Here is a 21,506-nt window from a genome sequence, read left to right as displayed (position 1 = left end):
TGACACACTAGAAACCATTAACTGCAAATTATGTTAGCTAACGTAATGATTTGGTCCGGATAGCACACCCCCTTGTCTTATAATTAATTAAAAATGTGGCTTGCTGATCAATGCAAGTAACAAGCACACATGATTTGTACTTTTTTGCACAAAGTTGAATGAAAAGTGCACACGTATTGAACAGTTCATTTTCGATAACACAGATGAAGGTGCCTTTAAAGCAGAGGCACAAAAAGATTTGATGAGATCTTTATTGCCAGATCCTGTGCTAGCTCTTGTCTGAACCATATAAAAGTCTTTCAGCAGCTTTGATGTGGCTACTGCACTGCCGATAAGCAGATTTGTTTTCACTTCTATGATGTTGGCAAATATTTAAGAATAATATTTAGTACTTTGAAAACCAAATAAATCCATATGGTTTGCAGGTATTTAACTACCTTGTCTAAACACATTACTTAAATTTGTGCTTTTCTCAAGGTAGCCACTATTCTGTTGATCTATATATCTGTATGTGTGTGTCAAATAAAACCTTTTATCGTTGGGGTGAGGGGTGGAGCTGATCCACTAGCATGATTGGAGGTGCGGAGGCGTACAGTACAGGCCAAAAGTTTGGACACACCTTCTCATTGAATGTGTTTTCTTTATTTTCATGACCATTGGTTGGTACGTTGGTAGATTTTCACTGAAGGCATCAAAACTATGAATGAGCACATGTGGAGTTGTGTACTTAACAAAAAAAAGGTGAAATAACTGAAAACATGTTTTATATTCTAGTTTCTTTGCTCTGATTACTGCTTTGCACACTCTTGGCATTCTCTCGATGAGCTTCAAGAGGTCGTCACCTGAAATGGTTCTCCAACAGTCTTGAAGGAGTTCCCAGAGGTGTTTAGCACTTGTTGGTCCCTTTACCTTCACTCTGCGGTCCAGCTCACCCCAAACCATCTTGACTGGGTTCAGGTCCGGTGACTGTGGAGGTCAGGTCTCCACTTTTTGTTAAGTACGTAACTCCACATGTGTTCATTCATAGTTTTGATGCCTTCAGTAAGAATCTACTAATGTAAATGGTCATGAAAATGAAGAAAACACATTGAGTGAGAAGGTGTGTCCAAACTTTTGGCCTGTACTGTAAGTTCAACCTTTTTACGATCTTCATTTTAGGTAATAACAACAATTAGTCTCATTTTCTTCTTTTGTTACAGCACACAACAAAATGTGTCCTCTGCATTAAACCCCACCACCTTGTGAGCAGTGGGCAGACATGAAAGGCACACAGGGAGCAGTGTGTAGGGACGGCGCCTTGCACTTGGCACTTCCTCATTGGCACTTGGTGGCCTCGAAGGATCGTGGGTTCAAATCCCCACAACCGATAGGTTTCAGTCCATCAAGCAGCATGAATGTGAAATTCCAACAATTCCTGGTGAAGCCATGACAACAGGCTTTCTCTCAATATGTACTCTTATACAGTTAACTTCAGTAACATTTTTTGCAGCCATATTCTGGAAAATAACTAAATTAAAGATCAGACATGTGCAGTACCCATGAACTGGGGGTTTGGGCAAATCTTTCGGTGCTCTCAAAAAATCACCATCAAAAGCACCTCCGAAAGATCTTCATGACTGTCGCTCGGGCATACACTCCACAGAGCCTAATGCACACAGATTTCCCTGTCTGTTCTGACACCTCCTTTAAAACAATTTCTCAACAGCGCTGACATAAGATAAGAGGCCCAGCAGACCCCTGACAGCAGGATGAACCCTGACCGCCTGCTCTCCATCTGAAGACCCCCCCCATGTCTGGCGTGAGGTCGCAGAACGAGACCGCAGCATCACCTGCGATCCGCAGAGGTGTGGATCTAACCAATTATTATGTCAAAGGTCAGGGGTGCACTAGTTAGGGGAGGAATGGTGTGTTTCCGCTGGATCCCTATAATCAATACACACCCCTGATGCTGTCGAATCTCATGCACTCACAGAAACCACTGCTGCGAACATTTTTGTTATGCATTTTTTAGCATCTGATGCATAAATGTAATTGATCTATGTTAGTAATAGTTAATGTTGGAAGCATGCACGCCAATGTTTCAGTGGCAGCCAGAATGATTATGTACAAGGACCCTCCAAAGTCTGGTAACCTCCAAAGACTTTAATAATCTCAACCATATGATCTTATAAATGAAACCAGAAAAAAAAGTTGTATTTGAATTGCAGATGACGTTTAGATTTATTCAATTTTCACTAATGCTGCCAAATGAATCCATTGCTTAGATGTGCACTCATTCAGTACTTTTCATAATAAAATATATATATTTGGCTCAGTGGTGATTTTTTAGGTCGATAATACTGTCTCAAGAAAAATCCACAAATCTATGAAATCTCCTGACATTGTTGGCATGGGGCTGCCAGCTGAAATAGCCACAGGACTACTTATCCAGAGAAACAGCAAATGAGTCATCCTCACTGTTTCCGCTGAGGATAGAAATAAAAATGTACCTACGTTCAAATGAGAATTATATATATCATTATAGCATATATCATAGGAATAAAAAGACCAGAATGACGACCTCTATGGAGACCTCTACAGATCGGTAGAGAAAGTGGCTTGTGGCCCTGACCCAGAATTAAGCTCATAAGATGAGGGAATGATAGTTCATGAAGGCCTTGACAGAGGGCCACTCCCACTCCACTCACAGTGGCTCCCTCCCATGAGGGCACCACTGCATGCCAAACAGAGCAGAGTCCCCCGGAGGAAAATAGAGGGTCTGATTCCTTAACACTGACCGTCAGCGATTGGACACACACATCCCACCTAAACTACCACTTAAAAAAACGTGTCGCTTACATTCTCAAGGTGATCTGTTAGAAGAGTTAGAGATATATGCACAGTTGTGGCCAAAAGTTTTGAGAATGACACAAATACTGTTTGCCCCTTCTGTTTTTTTTTATGGCAATTTGCATCTACTCTAGAATGTTTTGAAGAGTGATCAGATGAATTGCAAAGTCCCACTTTTTTTCCACTGCATTTCAGCCCTGCCACAAAAGGACCTGTTGTGATCATTTCAGTGAATGCTGAGGAGCACAAGGCTGGAGATCATTCTGTTGATCATTCTGATTGAGTTAGATTAGCAGATTGCAGCTTTAAAATGAGGGTGTTGTTTGAAATCATTGTCCTTGCTATATTTATCTGCAAGGAAACATGTGCAGTCATCAATGCCTTGCATAAAAAGGGCTTCTCAAGCAAGGATATTGCTGCACCTAAATCAACCATTTATCAGATCATCAGAAACTTCAAGGATATGGGTTCAAGTCTTGTGAAGAAGGCTTCAGGGTGCTTCTTCAAGAAAGTCCAGCAAGCACCAGGACCATCTCCTAAAGATGATTCTGCTGCGGGATCGGGGTGCCACCAGTGCAGAGCTTGCTCAAGAATGGACACAGGCTGGTGTGAGGGCATCTGCAGGCACAGTAAGGTGAAGGTAAAACCCCTTTTTGATTGTTTGGGGCATCTGGAAAAATTATTGTGAGCACTACAATCAGTCCTGTCTCGTACCAACAGTAAAGCGTCATGAGACCATTTGTGTGTGGGGTTGCTTGTCATCCAAGGGAGTGGGCTCACTCACAATTTTAACTAAGAACACAGCCATGAATAAAGAATGGTACCAAAACATCCTCCAACAGCAGCTTCTCCCAACTTTCCAAGAACAGTTTGGGGAAGAACAATTGCAGAGGACAACAGGGCAAATATTGACTCTTTGCATAAACTTGGTGTAATTGTCAATAAAAGCCTTTGAAACTGCTAAATGCTTGTAATTACACTTCAATACACAACAGAAACAACTTTTGAAGACAACTGTAGTTATATAGAAAAGTTAGAGTAAGGCTATAAGTAAGTCCGGCTATAGCCATCTTCCTCATTCAGTTTCTGACCACATGATGGCTGCTGTCTGGAGAGTTTTGAATGATGAATGACTTTCTGTTCAGATGATGTCCAAAAACCACTGTGTTGCGAATAATCACACGCCCCTTATTAGATGAGGTGTGTATTATAGTATGAGTATAATAATTTGTATAGTATAGTATAATAATTTGGGCCAAAATACAACTGCAAAAATGCGAAAAAATTGTGTCTGGTCTAGACCAGGAGCTGGCAACCTTTAACACTCATAGAGCTTTTTGACATGTACAATGAAGATAACACTGCATATATAGTGTTTTACTTTTATGCTGTATAAAAAAACTGTATTAAAAAAAAGGTATAAAAAACTATGCTAGTGAGCTGATGTTCAGTTTGTTCAAAGCGGTGCACTGGAGCCGTGGTCGGGGGGCATGAGCGAGATCAGGAACTGGGAAATCTAAACAGGAAGGGGGTTAAAATCCGCAAGGCACAATCTGGGGGCAAACTGGGTCAAAACCAGTGTAACAGTCCAAAAAATGCAAGTAGCACATCACCATACAGAGGGTGTTGCTGTTTTTAATTTGTGTTTCTTTGCAGCCGCCGGGGCCACATGCAGCCCGTGGGGGGTCCAGCATCCACTTTTTCTGATTTGGAGGAATTTTGATAGTTGCATTTGTGACATATTTTGAGTGAAAAAATATTCCGTTTTAATCTTTAAATTTTGAAGCTCAATACAAAATAATACAAAATTAAAGTGTATTATATTTTTATTAGTTGTTTTTTTATTGTAGTTCAGAATTTAAAGATTAAAATTGAATATTTATTTTCCAAAGCCATGGGAAGCCATAATTTAAGGATGAAAGAGCTGCATGTTGCCGACCCCTGGTGTTGACAAAACCGGAATACCATTAGATGCTGCCAAATACAATACTATTATGAGGTGAAAGTGATTAGTTGTCACATGTGACACCACCACAGCACAGCACCCAGTGCACACAGTGAAATGTTTTCTTTGCATTTAACCCATCCAGGAGTCCAGCAGCTGAGGCAGTTCAGTACCCACATGGCACGGAGGAATTCTCTATGCAGACAACCAGGATTGATGGCTGCAGACGGTGAAAAGTGAGAATAATTGGTCCAAATGTGTTGTGCTTTTACACCGCTGTTCATAGATAAGACCTGTAGAGGAGCAGTGGCCAGACATGAAAAGCACCTGCAGTGGCACCTTGGCGGTTCGGGATTTGAACCGACAACCTACCGATTTGGCGTCTGTTTCCTTAACCGTTAGACCAGCCACTGCCCTGAACGTCTTACATTATAGACATTCTATATTGTCTATGCACTTTTGTGACTTCTGTGTGTTTTAATTACCCGAATTATAATATGTATGCATTCTGATTCATCCATTTGTACTTCAGATTCATGGCCTTTGGAGACCACAAAGGGTTATAGGCATCTTGATCACTTGACAACCTATCTCACAAAGCGTTCAACAGTCAGCTCCATTCCATATATGACGTATGACCCTTCGATTTGTGACGTTGAATTCTGATAAGCAGGGAGCAAACAAACAGCCAATCGTAGTTTCTCGCTCGTGAAACCATAGCAACTTAACCCGCAATAAACTACCCGTTTTAATATATTTCGCTGTTTAACTAAGCAATGAATCACACATCACAAAATATTTAATCATTATAATTAAAATATATGTTGTACATATTGTTGCCTATGTTTAAATCGACTTCTTTTGATTAGTTTCAGACTTGTGGAGTCCAGCAACCGAGGCAGTTCAGTACCCGCATGGCACGGAGGAATTCTCTACGCAGACAACCAGGATTGATGGCTGCAGACGGTGAAAAGTGAGAATAATTGGTCCAAATGTGTTGTGCTTTTACACCGCTGTTCATAGATAAGACCTGTAGACACATCAAAGGATATCTTCACATCTACATGACACAGCTTTGTAGCTATATATAAAGTGTTTAACCATTGATGTGGTGGTGCAGTAAGCATTGTCTCTCCAGCTGTTGAGACAGTTTACAGCAAAAAACTTAACCCTTAAACTTAATAACATAAAACTTAATTAAAAAAACAATTAATCCTGAAGTAAGGCCAGAGTCTCTGCCTGTGATAGATTACTGTGGGACTACGGCATCACCACCCTAGTAAGCATCTTGCAAAAAAAACACATGAAAGCCGGGGAAAGAGGAGACATGCTCGCTGCTAGTAGTGTAACAAAGGCTGACAGTACACAATTCGAGGTTTCATTAACCCCTGTCTGGCCCACAATTAAACAAACGACTTAACACAAGGACTTTCACCACTCAAGTTCCCTTTCAACCTCTATGATCCCCATCTTAATTGAGGCCAGATTCCTCGCTCAAGGTTCATCGGAAATTAACCCGTGCTGGTTTGTGGACTTCAAGACAAAGTGCAGTGCTTCTACTTTGCTTACATTACACACAATTAAAATTGATGAAAAAAAACGGCGTACAGCTAATTTAGTTCGTACCTTTTCCCCTTACACTCAAAAGTCATTAGTCATGAACAGGGTCAGTAAAATCATGGCAAACTGCTCCACTATTGATGACTAATCCTGAAATATGTCCCTGGATTACACCTTGTTACTGGATGGCTTGACCTCCTTTTCAACATGAAACCATGACACTTCAAAGCTCTTATAATCCATCATTTCCTCGATCTGCGTTAGGATGGAACAGAAATGAGCAACTAGGAGCAGGACAATAACATTTGAAGATAGGGTTGAAAGTCAAATCAGGTATGAAGTAATAAATCAGAAGTCCAACTCATTCTTTCGCAGATCAAATGTCTTTTTACAACTTCATGTACATTTGTACATGTACAGGGCAACCAGAAGAATCCATAAAAAATGGAATGGTCAAAGCTGGTCAAACTAGCTGTTCCACCAGCTTCACCAGCGTGAATTCATTTTGGTGTGTTCAGACAGGAAACATAACGTTTTACACGGTGTTCCAAAGTCGTTCATCTTATTCATAATGAACTAGAATGACGTTATTTATAACCTGAACCAACCAGAGGTGTAGGGGGCATGGCATGTAGACTCAAAAACTCCTTTATAATATACAAAACCCTTTATTTTCTTGTTCTGGGTTATATTAATACAAATTGTTTTGCTGTTAAACTGTTTTAATCCATGTTTGATAACTGGTTGTGCTGGATTTTTCATGTGTAATATATTAGACAGTCTGTCTTTGAATGAGGCTAAAACTGGCACGTTCTGGGTCATGTTCACTTGCATCAAGTACATCTTCTCAATCCTCAATATTACATACACATGAACAAACGTGATTGTGCAGAAACAGCCTGGCCTACTGACTAAATCTGGTGGCAGGGAGAAATCCAGCATTTTCTTTAACTTTTGATAACGCAGAAGAAGTCTTATTGCCACCAGGCTTAATGCCAGTAATTACAGTCCAGAAATGTCAGCTAATGCAAAAAGTAAGTTATCGGTTTCTTTTGAAGTCCATTAGCATTACAGTGTACATTTTGACATTAAAGTCAGTGAGCGTGTAGTTGTATCGAGGTTAATTAGTTTGTAGTTGCAGTTTATAATGTTTTATTCAGTTCGCAGCATATATTTAGACAGCACTGTATTGTGGTAGCTAGACTGGCTTTTGAAAATCAGTCGATGGGTTAGCTGCAGTCAAATAAAATTTAGCAAATATTTATGAAAAATTTGTATTGTTTGAACAGATGAAACAGTACTGAACAGTAGTATTGCCTCCTATTGGTTTTAGATCAGATATGTTTGCTGAGAATTAACTGCTAGGCTGATTTATAAGTGTTAAGGTTCACAGGGGCTGTACAGACTTTTTACAGAGGTCCATCGTGGATATATATACAAAATGATTAATAAGTGGTTATAATGAAATGAATAAAAAGTGAATGTGTCAGCAAGAATTTTCAGGCACCTGAAAAAAAACGTTTGGCACATTTAAATTAATTATATGCAGTGGGTTTTATTGCTGTAATACCTTTCCTAGTTTATTCCACTGCAGTAAATTTCTATGAATGCTGTAAATTTCTATGAATCCAGTCTTTCATGCCATGGTATGTATACTCATATATTAAGATTGCAATTAAAATCAAATTTATAGTCATGAGTAAAATATATATTTAGCACTTACATTTTTTTTCTTCGTTTATTGTCATTCACTTTATTAAGACATTATTTCTTCTTCTACATTTACATTTACATTTACAGCATTTATCAGACGCCCTTATCCAGAGCGACTTACAATCAGTAGTTACAGGGACAGTCTCCCTGGAGCAACTTAGGGTTAAGTGTCTTGCTCAGGGACACAATGGCAGCAAGTGGGATTTGAACCCGGGTCTTCTGGTTCATAGGCAAGTGTGTTACCCACTAGGCCCACTAGGCTACCACTAGGCTACCACCTTCTTCTGCATTTTTATCCATCTGGGTGTCCTTAAACGGTAATTATATAATAAAGTCACATCACTAAGGTGCTGTGCTTGAGAAATCACCCCAGGCATATAGTTTGAGGAATTCATGGGATCGTAGAGATTCTCCTACACTCTGTAACGTGTTGAGAAATGTCTTTTAAATGGAGCTGGCATGATAGATGATGCACTGTGTCCCGGAGGATATTACAATTTTTCTTTACTACTGACCCGTCTCTAAAACCACTCACCATAAATACTGACAGAGCGACATCCATTTAAGTTTGCTTGTTTTCCATGTATCCTGACACCACAGTTTTTTTTTTGTGTGTGTGTGTGTGTGTGTGTGTGTGTGTATGTGTGTGTGTATCCTGTAGAGAGCAGAGTTTGCATTGGAGTTTTGACTGTGACAAGGCTACATTCATCATATAATAAACTAATGCAAGCTGCGGCAGAAAGTCCTAAATGGAATCAGTCCCTGCCTCCCACAGATTGGGGGAGAGCTGCTGTTATTTGGGCCCATGCTTGACTGCCAGCAATATAGGCAGCGAATCCTGGTAATGTTTTATTATTAGGCAGCTACCTGAGCAGTATTTATGTGTGCAAGCGTGATAGACAAGAGAAGAAACATTTTGACCTTGTTTTGAGGCTTTGCAATGCGTGTAGTCAAGAGTACCTGAAGACTATTAGTAGTCCCTTTCCTCAACATGTCTGAATAGTATTTTACTGCAGTTTGTGGTTTGTTTGTTTTTTCTTGCTTTGGGAGAACAAGTCAAAAAAATATATTATTTTTTAACTCTCATGTATTTTTAACATAGAAATGCTGATCTAAACTAGCAAGGTTATCAGTAAGATGTCGTTCAAACTTTCTGCTTTAAAATGCAAAAAAGTACACTAGTGCCATCTACTGGTCTGAATATAACAAATTACAGACAGACAGGAAAGAATAAAGAAAAGGATTTTATTTTTAGGTGTGTGTGTGTGTGTGTGTGTGTGTGTGTGTGTGTGTGTGTGAAGAACCCCCCCAGCTCCTAATGGAGGAAGAAGAGGGAGCCGCCCACAACAGAAAAATCTTTTATACATTTGACTGTCACAGACCAATCAGGATTGTCCCTGCTTTGTCCAAATAGATACAGAAAGTCGATGACTTTCCTGTCATGACACCTCAAGCCATTTGCAAGTTTTTGACACCTCTTGTTTGGGGGAGGTTCGCAGTTTGATGCAGATACGAGCAGGGGTTCTTCATGAAAGACAGAAGCACAAAATGCCATGGACCTGGAATTTCCCATCTTAAACTAGGCATGTCATTCACTTTATTAGTTACATGAGCAGATCAAAGTGAAAATTAAATTCATCAGTGCTATGCTATCATTATGAAAAGGCGTTGATGAACTGTTTAATCGAAAGACCAGAGTCTCACAGGTCCATGAGGTTATAGTTTTGCATGTTGGCTGCATTAGACCATGCAGCATGTTGGGCCCCGTCCATCTCTGATGCCACACGGTTTCCTTCAGCAAGTTGGTGGTTGGCCCCACCAATCGTCACATTACATTCTGGACACTTGCGACTCTCCATCGCACCTCCACATTCTGTGATGACATATACATGATTGTTGACACACTTGTACCAGTGTCCTGGGTTCAGGCCCATGGCTTGGACAATCATTACCCTCTCCTGATCTGTGATGCCCAGGCCACTGCATGGCAGCTTGTCCTCCAAGTCCTTCATGGTCTGCTGAACCCAAAGCTCTGTCACCTCTGAAAAAGGCGAAGTGTCCTCCAGAACCTGCCTTAAACGTTCCACTTCTGTATTCACCCGGCTCTCCAGAGCTGCAAAATAAAACCTCTTACAGCGGACATTTATCTCAGCCAGATATTTCAGCCTCTGCATTTCACGGTCCAGATCCCAGACCTGCTGCTCAGAGAAGCGCTGGCCATGATCCATGAGGAAATTTGTACATTCTTCCAACCTCTGAGAGAAGAAGTCGTGACTTTTGTCACCGATGTTTTCTTGCGTAGCTTTTGTCAGAGTGGCCAGGCGCTCGAAGAACTTTATTAAATTCTCCTGGTGCCATAGCGCCAGCAGCGAGTGGCTTGAATTTTTGATATCATTCACAATCATCTTGTACTGCACAGGTAAGTACTTGTGAAAGTTGGCCTTTTGCACCAGGAGTCTCAGCATGGCCTCCTTTTTCTCCTTGATCTCTCCTGGAGCACCATTGATCTTCTCTTTCACCCTCTCTATCTCAGCCAGGCTGCGGTTGATGTGTCTTCCGTAGCGCAGATTGCGACGGATTGGGGTGCGGCACCTGGGACATTCTTTCAGCTTGATGGCCAGCTGGTCGAGGCCTGCCTCCTCATCCTCATCCATGGCCATGTACATGTCCATGCCAGTCGCCTCGAACAGGTGCCCGCAGTCCTCAAGCTGGATGAACCTAGCGTCCGGGTCATCCTCCGTGCCGAAGAAGATCTCCTTCACATCGTCTAGGTGGCAAACGCGGCATTTATTGGGACAGGGGTCTCCACAGAAGCCAATGCATGGATGGCCACAGCGCAGGCGGGCTTCACAAGGCTGGTCGCAGGGAGGACGGTCGCAGGGCTCGTGGCAGAGTTTACCGCAGACGTAGTGAGGGCAGCACCAAGGGCACGGCTCAGTGCAAGGGGGACAGGGCTGCCCACAGGTCTTTCCGCACGTGCTGTGGACACATCGGTTCTTGCAAGGCCTTCCGCAGGGTGGGCAGTTTGCGGTGCAGGGCTCACGGCACTCATGGGAGCACACCAGAATGCGCTGGCAGCTTTTTTTGCACGGCCGGTGAAAACGACCCTGGTGACAGCTGTGGCAAGTGCCAGGACAGGGGTGGCCGCACATCAGTGTCAGCGCACACTTGGCTTTGCACCTTGGTTTTGCAGTGGGGTCCGTGGTGATATGACATGGCACCTCCTGGACGTGTCCACAGTCAAGCTCCATGCTAGCAGGCACCATGCAGGCTGTGCAGACGTCACCACAGGCCGCCCTGCAGCCGTGGCCACACCCCAGCGTCTTCTGACAGGGCTCTTTACAGGAAAAGGCCGCAGGGTCCACGTGACAGGGAACCTTCTGCTTGTGCTGACACTTGGGGATGACCTTCTCCACAGGCTCCCGACAGTCCCCACACTTCTCATAGCAGCGTTTTTGGCAGCGATGCTGCAGCTCGCACAGAATCTTGTGGCATGTCTTTTGGCACTGGAACTTCTTGTGGTCGGCGTCGTACGGGTGACAGACCCGGGTGCAGGCGTGTCCGCAGTCTAGGCGGAACTCGCACGGAAGTTTGCAGCCGCCCTCGGGAACCTCCTCGAAGTCTTTGCCGCACATGACCTGGGTTTGACGATCAGGGTGGTTCTGACAGCTGAGGGTCAGGGCGGGGCCCACCTGACCCTCCTCTCTGAGTGTGTGAAAGATGTTGCTCCACAGCTTCACCCGACTAAGCATGTTCATGTTGCCGATGCAGTAAAGACCCTTCTTGGCCCGTGACAGTGCTACACACACTCGGTTTGGGATTTGCAGGAAGCCCACGATACCTGCCAGGTTGCTCCGCACGAGTGACAGAATGACAATGTCATTCTCCTCGCCTTGGTACTTGTCCACCACATGAACTCTGACCCCAGAGAACGGGTTGGAGGGCATGAGTTGCCGCAGGCAGTGGAGCTGGCCCGTGTAAGTTGTCAGAATTGTGATCTGAGAGGGCTTGTACTCCTGGCGCAGTAGGTAACGGCACAGCTCAACCACGAATAGGGCTTCATGTTTGTTCCGGCGGCTCCGCCCATCTTGGATCTCTTCCTCAGGACATTCGTGTTCCACAAAGAACAAATTGGAATTAACCCCCTAAAAACAGTGGATATGTTAACACATTTACATTAAATTTACAGATTATGAATTAATAATCACATTTTATATTGGCTAATCCCATAAATTACTAACAAAATTTAACCTCAATAGGAAAAAAATCTCTTCCCTGAAATAGCTTATTTTAAAAAATGAAAAAACAATAAGCACAAACCTTAACGTTATCATACTCCAGCACACAGGGATGGTTTTCCAGCTGATCATAAATGTGAGGTGTGAGAAGCCGTGCAATATCTGGTCTCATTCGGTGCTGCAAAAAGGGGAAAAAAAGAAGCTAAAACAAGGATTTAAATGCCAAGATTTAGGTTATAATGCCCAATTCAGACAGATAAGTGAACATACTCTAAACAGATTAACTGACCTGGTAGTTGAGGCGGACATAGGGGAATTCCATTTTCACAAGGCGCTCAAACATGGACACCTCCAAATTGAAATTCTGGGCCAGATCAAAGACGGTGGCACTAGGCCTAAGCTGCAAATGCAAGGACAATCACTACTTAATTTGGGGAAAAAAACTAACGTGTTAATGGTGGCAGAATTGTTACAAAGACTGATTTAATTTATGCATCCCCTTTTCTGGTTAGAGTGGGTGCATGTGCTAAGGTCACTAAGGTCATGTAGAATCTTTTAGTTATGCACGATGAAGATGCAGTTGTCATTAGACATTAGGGGTTCCCACCTGCTGGTGGTCTCCAATGAGGATGAGGTGTTGGCAGGCACGGCTGAGTGTGGTGATGGTGTGAGCCTCCAGGACCTCTGCTGCCTCCTCTACTATCACCAGGCGGGGAGCCACGTCCTGCAGGACTTGACGGAACTTGGCCGCCCCTGTGGTGGTCATGCCAATGACGGTGGCCTTGCTGAGAACACATGTGTCCTCTTTCATGCGGATCTCGGCCAGTCTCTCGGCAGCGGTCTGGTATTCCTGTTCTGCCGCAAGCACACGGGTGCGCATGTCTGTCTGGTAACGCAACACCCACAGGCTAACAATAAAGAAGAAAGCAGAAGAAAGTTTATGACAGTTTCATCCAAAGTCCACAACAACTGTTGTAGCCACCGTCACAGCTTATATGTCCAGGGCTTAATGTTTTCTAACTGATGAAGCTGCTTTCAACAAATCTATAACTAAGCTAAATTTATAAGGCTGCCATGGTTTCCTGTTTCAGTTCTAGATGGGTGATACTGCTAAATCCTTCCTCGACTGACTGATGGGAATTGCGTCTTTCGTCACACTAAGTGTCACAGTGGGAACGCTTGGTTTCTCAACTTCACTCGACACAGATAGGGTGACATTGGAACATTGACCAAGCCATCTCTGCATTCTTGGCTGACAAAACCAGGCCCCTAATATTATATAATTCCACTTTCAATGAGCACCAAAAGTCAAATTCTGATAATACACAAATAGATGAATACATTTTAGATTCTAAAAAGATTTTTAAAAATGTAAACTGCATGATATCAACGTACCCTATCCATTGTAGCTTATTGTTTTTTTTTTTGGAAGGAGTACCACACTATGTCCACAGAAGTGTATTATGTTCTATTTCCCATATATTTTAATGAGGATTCTAATCATGGATATGATTTGCTTTATGGTGTCACATAAAAGAACAGTCAGTCATGGTCATAGGGGCTGAATGTGAAATGAAAATAACATTACCGGTATAGCTTCCATCGTTCCTTCAATGGAAGGATCCAGATATCTGCAATGGCCTCCTCCTCTTCCTCAGTCATGGTCAAGCTGGCTTTGAGCTCATTCTTAACCGTCTGCTTCATCTTCTTCTTCTGGTGCCGTTGCATCTGGACACACAGAAACATCTCAAATGCTATTCCCAATACAGTTGGATTGACTGGCTGGCTGTAGACTTTAGCTACCTCCCACTGTCCATTTCCCCCCTCCCACTGTCCATGTGCCTCCTGCTCAGCATTTTCAGCTTCATCAGCCTCTCTCTCGAGATTCATGGCTAACATCATCTTTTCCAGCCTCAGAATTTGTTCCTGCTCCCTGTTCTTTCTCTTTCTCCTGCTATCTCGGTCTTCAGGATCCCCATCCTCTAGGACACGCTCCAGATGAATAAGATCCGCCTCTTCATCAACATGTATCAGATCCTCATCTAGATCCTGTTCGGCCTCATCCTCTTCAGCTGGAGAGACAAAATATTATATATATATAAATTAATAATATACATGGGAGGAAATATGGTAAATGCTAAAACCGAGTAGAATTCGAAATGATAGTTAAAAAAAAACAGTTCTTAACCACACTAACCAGCATTCTGTTTGATCTGGAAAGCGGATAGCCCAAGACCAAGCCATTCCAGTATCATGGACGTCTTTTTCCGACCACGCTGAAATACATCACACGCCTGGTAACACACAAAGCACCCACATCTCATTACAGCATTCTCAGGCACATGTCACATGTTAATTCACTGACATTGTACCATTGAAACAGCAGGGCTCTCGAGTGCGACCATACGTGACCCACTGTCTCAAACTAAAAACAAATTGGTGGGATCTGCTGTTCATGAGGTTAAGTCTCCAAATTCCCTGTGGTTCCAGCAACAGACACATATTAGGTCCATGTCATTATCTAAACCAATCAGAGATTGTTACAGGGAAGGGTCCAGATATTCCTGTTTGTCTCAAAGTGTGCGTGCTGCAGTCATAAAGTAGCCTGGACGTTAATGGGGCTTAAAATTTAGACCCATTCCTGATAAGTACAGCTTTTTAAAAGACCAAATTGTGGCTGCTGATGTGGGCCAACATGACATGCTTTGTGCTGCTTATGAGTCATTTATACATTTTTTAACATCATTTTTCATGGTCAAAGCCCCCCCCGCACGCCTCAGACTTTGCTTTTGTTACCAGTGCAACCAGAACATAATTGCCATTGGCTAGTTTCACCTCCATTTTGAAAAACATCACCTGACCACTCATTTACCGCGCGAGCCTGAGAAAAATAATAGAAATTAAATGCATCTATAAAACACAGCAACATGCAGCAGCAAACAGATCAGCAGGCCAAGATGACAATCAAGTTCAAGCCCTTAAAACCCCTTGCACTTTTCATTTACAGGGAGTGCAGAATTATTAGGCAAGTTGTATTTTTGAGGAATAATTTTATTGTTGAACAACAACCATGTTCTCAATGAACTCATTAATATCGAAGCTGAATGTTTTTGGAAGTAGTTTTTAGTTTGTTTTTATTTTTAGCTATTTTAGGGGGATATCTGTGTGTGCAGGTGACTATTACTGTGCATAATTATTAGGCAACTTAACAAAAAACAAATATATACCCATTTCAATTATTTATTTTTACCAGTGAAACCAATATAACATCTCCACATTCACAAATATACATTTCTGACATTCAAAATAAATAAATAAATAAATCAGCGACCAATATAGCCACCTTTCTTTGCAAGGACACTCAAAAGCCTGCCATCCATGAATTCTGTCAGTGTTTTGATCTGTTCACCATCAACATTGTGTGCAGCAGCAACCACAGCCTCCCAGACACTGTTCAGAGAGGTGTACTGTTTCCCCTCCTTGTAAATCTCACATTTGATGATGGACCACAGGTTCTCAATGGGGTTCAGATCAGGTGAACAAGGAGGCCATGTCATTAGTTTTTCTTCTTTTATACCCTTTCTTGCCAGCCACGCTGTGGAGTACTTGGACGCGTGTGATGGAGCATTGTCCTGCATGAAAATCATGTTTTTCTTGATGGATGCAGACTTCTTCCTGTACCACTGCTTGAAGAAGGTGTCTTCCAGAAACTGGCAGTAGGACTGGGACTTGAGCTTGACTCCATCCTCAACCCGAAAAGGCCCCACAAGCTCATCTTTGATGATACCAGCCCAAACCAGTACTCCACCTCCACCTTGCTGGCGTCTGAGTCGGACTGGAGCTCTCTGCCCTTTACCAATCCAGCCACGGGCCCATCCATCTGGCCCATCAAGACTCACTCTCATTTCATCAGTCCATAAAACCTTAGAAAAATCAGTCTTGAGAGATTTCTTGGCCCAGTCTTCACGTTTCAGCTTGTGTGTCTTGTTCAGTGGTGGTCGTCTTTCAGCCTTTGCACACCTTGTGCTTTTGGGCACTCCAGTGATGTTGCAGCTCTGAAATATGACCAAACTGGTGGCAAGTGGCATCTTGGTAGCTGCACGCTTGACTTTTCTCAGTTCATGGGCAGTTATTTTGCGCCTTGGTTTTTCCACACGCTTCTTGTGACCCTGTTGACTATTTTGAATGAAACGCTTGATTGTTCGATGATCACGCTTCAGAAGCTTTGTAATTTGAAGAGTGCTGCATCCCTCTGCAAGATATCTCACTATTTTTTACTTTTCTGAGCCTGTCAAGTCCTTCTTTTGACCCATTTTGCCAAAGGAAAGGAAGTTGCCTAATAATTATGCACACCTGATATAGGGTGTTGATGTCATTAGACCACACCCCTTCTCATTACAGAGATGCACATCACCTAATATGCTTAATTGGTAGTAGGCTTTCGAGCCTATACAGCTTGGAGTAAGACAACATTCATGAAGAGGATGATGTGGACAAAATAATTCTGCACTCCCTGTAGATTTAAAGTTTCATTTAGTTTTTCAGGTTTTAATTTCAGCTCAGTGAACCACTTTAAGCACCAACACATTTACAGTAAGTTACCTTTCTTGTAGAGTTGTGCTTCAAATAAAGAACTTTATGTTAACAAGATAGGTAGGTAATAATTTGCAATATTGCCTGTACTGACACCAATTTAAAAAAGAAGAAAAAAGTGAACCTGTATAATTGCGTTGTTAAAACTAGTGCAAAAAGTTATTCTAGAGCCCTGAAACAGTAATCTTAAGAGTATGTGGAAATTGTTTCGCATCAACTTACTGGCTGCACAGATAAGCTCTCCCAGTGATCCATATTGATGTATTTCACCAGGAACTGCTCGTGGACGACTCCACGGAGGGTGCATTCCAAGGAGCTGGTCTGCTGTTCTATCCGCAGCTGTGCATTTAGCAGGTCCTTACGGATCTGAGATAACACAGAAGAACAAAGGTCTGTGCACATTTCTTTTCAAGTTCGTATGAGGGCAGGTATGGCGAAAGTGTGGTGGCTGTCACCTCGAAGTAGGCCCGCCTGAGATGTGGAGGGATCTCACGCTGGAACTGCTGTGACCTGGCCAGCGCCCTCAGAGAGAACTGCTTCATAACGTCGCTGTTGCTGCGTCCTCCGACACGAACAATTCCCTTCTCTAAAAATTTGTGGATTCCTAGAAATGGGATCGGATGCAGGGTATCAAATCAAATGATCCCTTTTTATTTGATATACTGAATAAGCATTGTGCGTCATGCCCTGTAGTCTTATACCTTCCAGAAACTGGTCAAGGGCATGATTAGTGTAGCAGACCACCAACATTGGAGAGCCAGATCCCCAGGCCATTTGGTTCTTCAGCAGGGCCTGAGCAATCTTCAGCCCTACGTGAGTCTTTCCTGGCGAGTGCAAAATAATTGGAATGTTACCACAATGTTAGCACACTGAGGGGAAGCAGAGTCTCCTTCGCATCCAACCTGTGCCTGGTGGCCCTTGAATAATGGCCAACTCTTGCGTGAGGGCCTGTTTAAGCGCCCGGAGCTGACTCTCGTCCAGTCCCATCTGCTCCTCAGTGGGCCAGGCCTCGGCATCCAGGGGGTTGAAGGGTCGGATCGCGTCTTTGAAGTCGTCAGCTGCAATGCTCGAAAGGTCATACATTTTAACTCCCATCCGTTGGTAGGCTGGCGGAAGAACGTCAGTCTGGCACTCTACTATGTACCTACAAAGATTTTCATAGGATTAATATTTTTCTTTTTCATAAAGCACTCATTTACATGAAGTAGATACTACAGCCTGGCCAACAAAGAGCTATTTTCCACATACCTCTGGAAGGGAAGATCCTCAAGCTCTTGCTCCTGCAGTCCCTCTAGGACATATCGGTATGCCTCGAAATAGGCAGTCGTCTCCACCATAACGAAAGAATCTGAAGGTTGGACTTGGGCTAGCTGTGGATGGCTGTTTGTTGAAAAGGTCAGGAGGACTTGTCCATTCTCCAGGGCTTTCACATCACGATCACACACAGTGGCAAACAGGAAAGTCTCAAAGTTGTCCGTGGAAAGGCAGACCAGCGAGCCGTAGAGTAGTCGTTTAGAGTTCTGCCAGCGAACGAACTGTAAAGACACCAAGGTGTTGTATATTAGATGCTTACATTAATGCGTCTCACAGCTTTCCTTCTCTGTCAACGTACCTTCAAAGGGCGAGGATCAAACTGTGCTCTGTAGGCGATGCCGGATGGGGTACAGAGGGGAACAACTAAACGCGTGTCGTGGTAGACCATGATATCGTCGAATCGTCGCTTGTGCAAGGGCACGCCGTTCAGGTTTGGGTCCTGCTGGCTATCGAGCAGCTTTCGGATTCCTTCGCGCAGAGGCCTTACGAAGTCTTCCCTCAGTAGGCGGAAGTGCGTGTCAAGGTAGATGCGAGCACTGGCGTAGCGGTGAGCCGTTATGTTAGGCCTTAGAAAGGGCTTCTGGTAGAAATGGAACTCGTCTGGCGTTGGGTAGATGGACATGCTTCTGAAGTCCTGCTCCCCTGGCGGAGCGTCTTCTTCGTTGGTGAGGAAGGTGTAGTTGTCGTTTCTCAGAGTTCCCTCCCTGGCCTTCTCCTGCAGGTGTTCCACTATTTCCTTCACTTTCTCCAGATTTCTGTCAGTCTCATCCGGAACAGTCACTCCAGATGCTCTGAGCTGGTTGATGGCAGGGCTTAAGAGAATAACCAGAGTGGACACACCACGGATGGAGCTTGATGGGAAGATGCTAACAACCTTGCTGAGAATTGCAATGATGTTATCCAGGTGCTGCGGGTACTGACCCCTGCGGTCCGTAACGTTGTCTGACATCATTCCTGTCACGTAATTTGGGAGAATAGTACAAAAGAAAACCGAATCCTTCAACAGCCCAGCCACCTGCTGCACGGCTCTGCGATCTGCTTTGGATGAAAAGGCCAGGCACAGCGCCTGGCAGAGCAACTGAACCATGTCGTGGCCCATGGAACGCTCCGCTAGCAAGTCCTTCAGGCCTCTGCTGGTCGACAGGGTGATGGCAGCTTCCGATGGCTCTTTCCTTGACAGTTCCTCCAAGGTTTTCATGCCGAGTCTGTGGACACCGGGAGTCCCATTTACTTCACCTCCCCTTCCTCTCCTTCCTGGTTGCGCCTCCAGCTGTCTGTTCCTGTCGACTCCACCTCCGCTCACATCACGACCATTCGCTGGTCTCCCAGTTCCTCTCCATGCCATGTGCTCTACAGGTGAGTAGTGTACGTAATTTGCTCTTATTCCAGGCCCACCAGCCAGTCCTCCACCTCCTCCCATTCTTGTTCCCGTATTTCCTCTTCCTCTTCCTCCTCTGCCTTGCCCTCCTCCTCCTCTGTTTCCACCTTGTCCTCTTCCTTGCCCACCTCCTCCTCCTCTATTTCCACCTTGTCCTCTTCCTTGCCCGCCTCCTCCTCTGTTTCCACCTTCTCCTCTTGCTCCTCCACCTCCCCTGTTGCCACCATCTCTTCTTTGTCCCCCACCTCTGGTTTCTGCACCTCCTCCTCTCTGTCTCTGACCAGACACTGCAAGCAAAATGTAAAGTATATGTTGCAGATTACACATTCATGGTATCCTTCCTAGTTTCTAGTTATAAAGTTTGTAAAATTACCTCTTCTAGGGTCAGAGTGGGTCCTCCCTCTCATCTGTGGCTCCCCCCTCCAATTTGGGGTCGCCATTTTCAGAACTATGTTGGCTCACTGAATTATTCTGCAATTATGAACAATACATTTAAGATTTCGACAATTGCTCCATACAAAAATAGTTTAGTTTATTACATTTAGCTTATTGCCAACTGTGATGTTCCTGAAAGGGTCTCTATGTGCGGATGAGAGGTGAATTGTTAGGAAATCTAAGAAATTTAATTAATAATAGACCCTACAGTTAAATCTCAGAGTCTCAAAACTCTCTGCATGAGGTAAATCAGGACTTAGCCTAGCAGTTAAGGAAGCAGCCCCATAATAAGAAGGTTGCTGGTTCGAATCCCAATCCAAAAAGGTGGCCATGAGGTGCCATTGAGCAAAGCACCGTCCCCACACACTGCTCCCTGAATGCCTGTCCTGGCTGCCCACTGCTCACCAAGGGTGATGGTTAAAAGCAGAGGACACATTTCATTGTGTCACCGTGTGCTGTGCTGCAGTGTCTCACAATCACTTCACTTTCTGCAAATAAATTAAACTTGCCTTGACCTTTACATATTAATAAAAAAAAAAAAATTTTAAGTATCCAAGGTGACATCATGCTGACAGAAGGTAGTTTTGTTGCCAGTTGTACATTATTCATATTTCGCACACACTTATATTTCAACTGTGCATGAATAAGGCAAGATCTGCATTGTATTCATAATGTAATCATAATATAATTTATAACTAATTTATTATATTTATTATTATTAACACGTGAGCATAATTATTTATTAGTATTGTTATGATGTACAGTGGCCAACAGGGGGCGTCTATGGCACCACCATAGCAGTTGGGATGTTTTTAATCCTCTGCTGGTTTATTAACATCCGACAAAACCAGGCGACGGCGATCTTAACAGTATCTTTACACGAAGGGGTTGAACATGAAATTTAAACAGCAGCGCAAGTAGTTATGCTTAAAAAAACAAAACTACGCCATCTGTTGACCATTGTACGTTATGATAAAATTAACATTGCTTTGACACGGAAGAAGAAAACATCGCCCGACTTTAAAATGTGTACTGAGCTATTCTACCCAGGATAAGACCGTGGAAGTTAAAAAGAGCGACTGAGATTACATTTGCTAGTGCGTATTAACATTTAAGTTGCAACGACACAGCCACGTTCAATGGTTTATATTTGCGCGAACCCAAACGCGTCATATGAAACATTATTCGCAAATTGCCTTTCGACGCCACTGTAAATTACGGCTTCTTTATTCAGTTCCGACTGGTTCTCCTTGACTAACCTCCACGTTGTATAAATGTTGTACGAGCGTTTGTATTATTTTTAATGACTATGGCATCGCTGTCAGATGCCGGACACTCACCCCCGCTCGCTCGCTCGCTCGCTCGCCGCCGACAGTGCGCGAGCGTGCGCGCGCCCGCCTGTTTGTCGCGCGCATCGGTTTCGTTTCTTGTGCGCGCGCGTGGCGCTTTTCTCGGGAATGGAAACTGCAAGTGGCGCAGATGATGCAAACCGCAGGAGGAG

General features: G+C 43.6%; 1 protein-coding gene across 1 annotated transcript; it reads right to left on the bottom strand.

Annotated features, from left to right (window-relative positions):
- Nucleotides 1–9,276: 9,276 nt before the first annotated feature.
- On the bottom strand, nucleotides 9,277–21,462 carry znfx1 (zinc finger, NFX1-type containing 1). Its single transcript, XM_028998841.1, has 15 exons — nucleotides 21,346–21,462; nucleotides 19,944–20,041; nucleotides 18,491–19,857; nucleotides 18,127–18,413; nucleotides 17,781–18,022; nucleotides 17,580–17,702; nucleotides 17,334–17,482; nucleotides 17,101–17,244; nucleotides 14,483–14,579; nucleotides 14,089–14,357; nucleotides 13,874–14,013; nucleotides 12,893–13,193; nucleotides 12,575–12,685; nucleotides 12,368–12,463; nucleotides 9,277–12,192 (listed from the first exon to the last, which is right to left on the bottom strand). The coding sequence occupies exons 2-15, from the start codon at nucleotides 20,008–20,010 to the stop codon at nucleotides 9,748–9,750; spliced, it is 5,838 nt and encodes a 1,945-aa protein (XP_028854674.1). The 5' UTR covers nucleotides 20,011–20,041; nucleotides 21,346–21,462; the 3' UTR covers nucleotides 9,277–9,747.
- Nucleotides 21,463–21,506: the final 44 nt, after the last annotated feature.

Source organism: Denticeps clupeoides, chromosome 12 (genome assembly GCF_900700375.1).
Source record: "Denticeps clupeoides chromosome 12, fDenClu1.1, whole genome shotgun sequence".
Classification (NCBI taxonomy): Eukaryota; Metazoa; Chordata; class Actinopteri; order Clupeiformes; family Denticipitidae; genus Denticeps; species Denticeps clupeoides.
This window is presented reverse-complemented; position numbering and strand designations above follow the sequence as displayed.

Coding starts and splice junctions, on each gene's coding strand:
- znfx1 (XM_028998841.1), bottom strand. CDS start 20,010: ATGGCGACCCCAAATTGGAGGGGGGAGCCACAGATGAGAGGGAGGACC. Junction 13,194..13,873: donor GAACGATGGAAGCTATACCG/GTAATGTTATTT, acceptor CTTTATTGTTAG/CCTGTGGGTGTTGCGTTACC. Junction 12,686..12,892: donor TCATTGGAGACCACCAGCAG/GTGGGAACCCCT, acceptor TTGCATTTGCAG/CTTAGGCCTAGTGCCACCGT.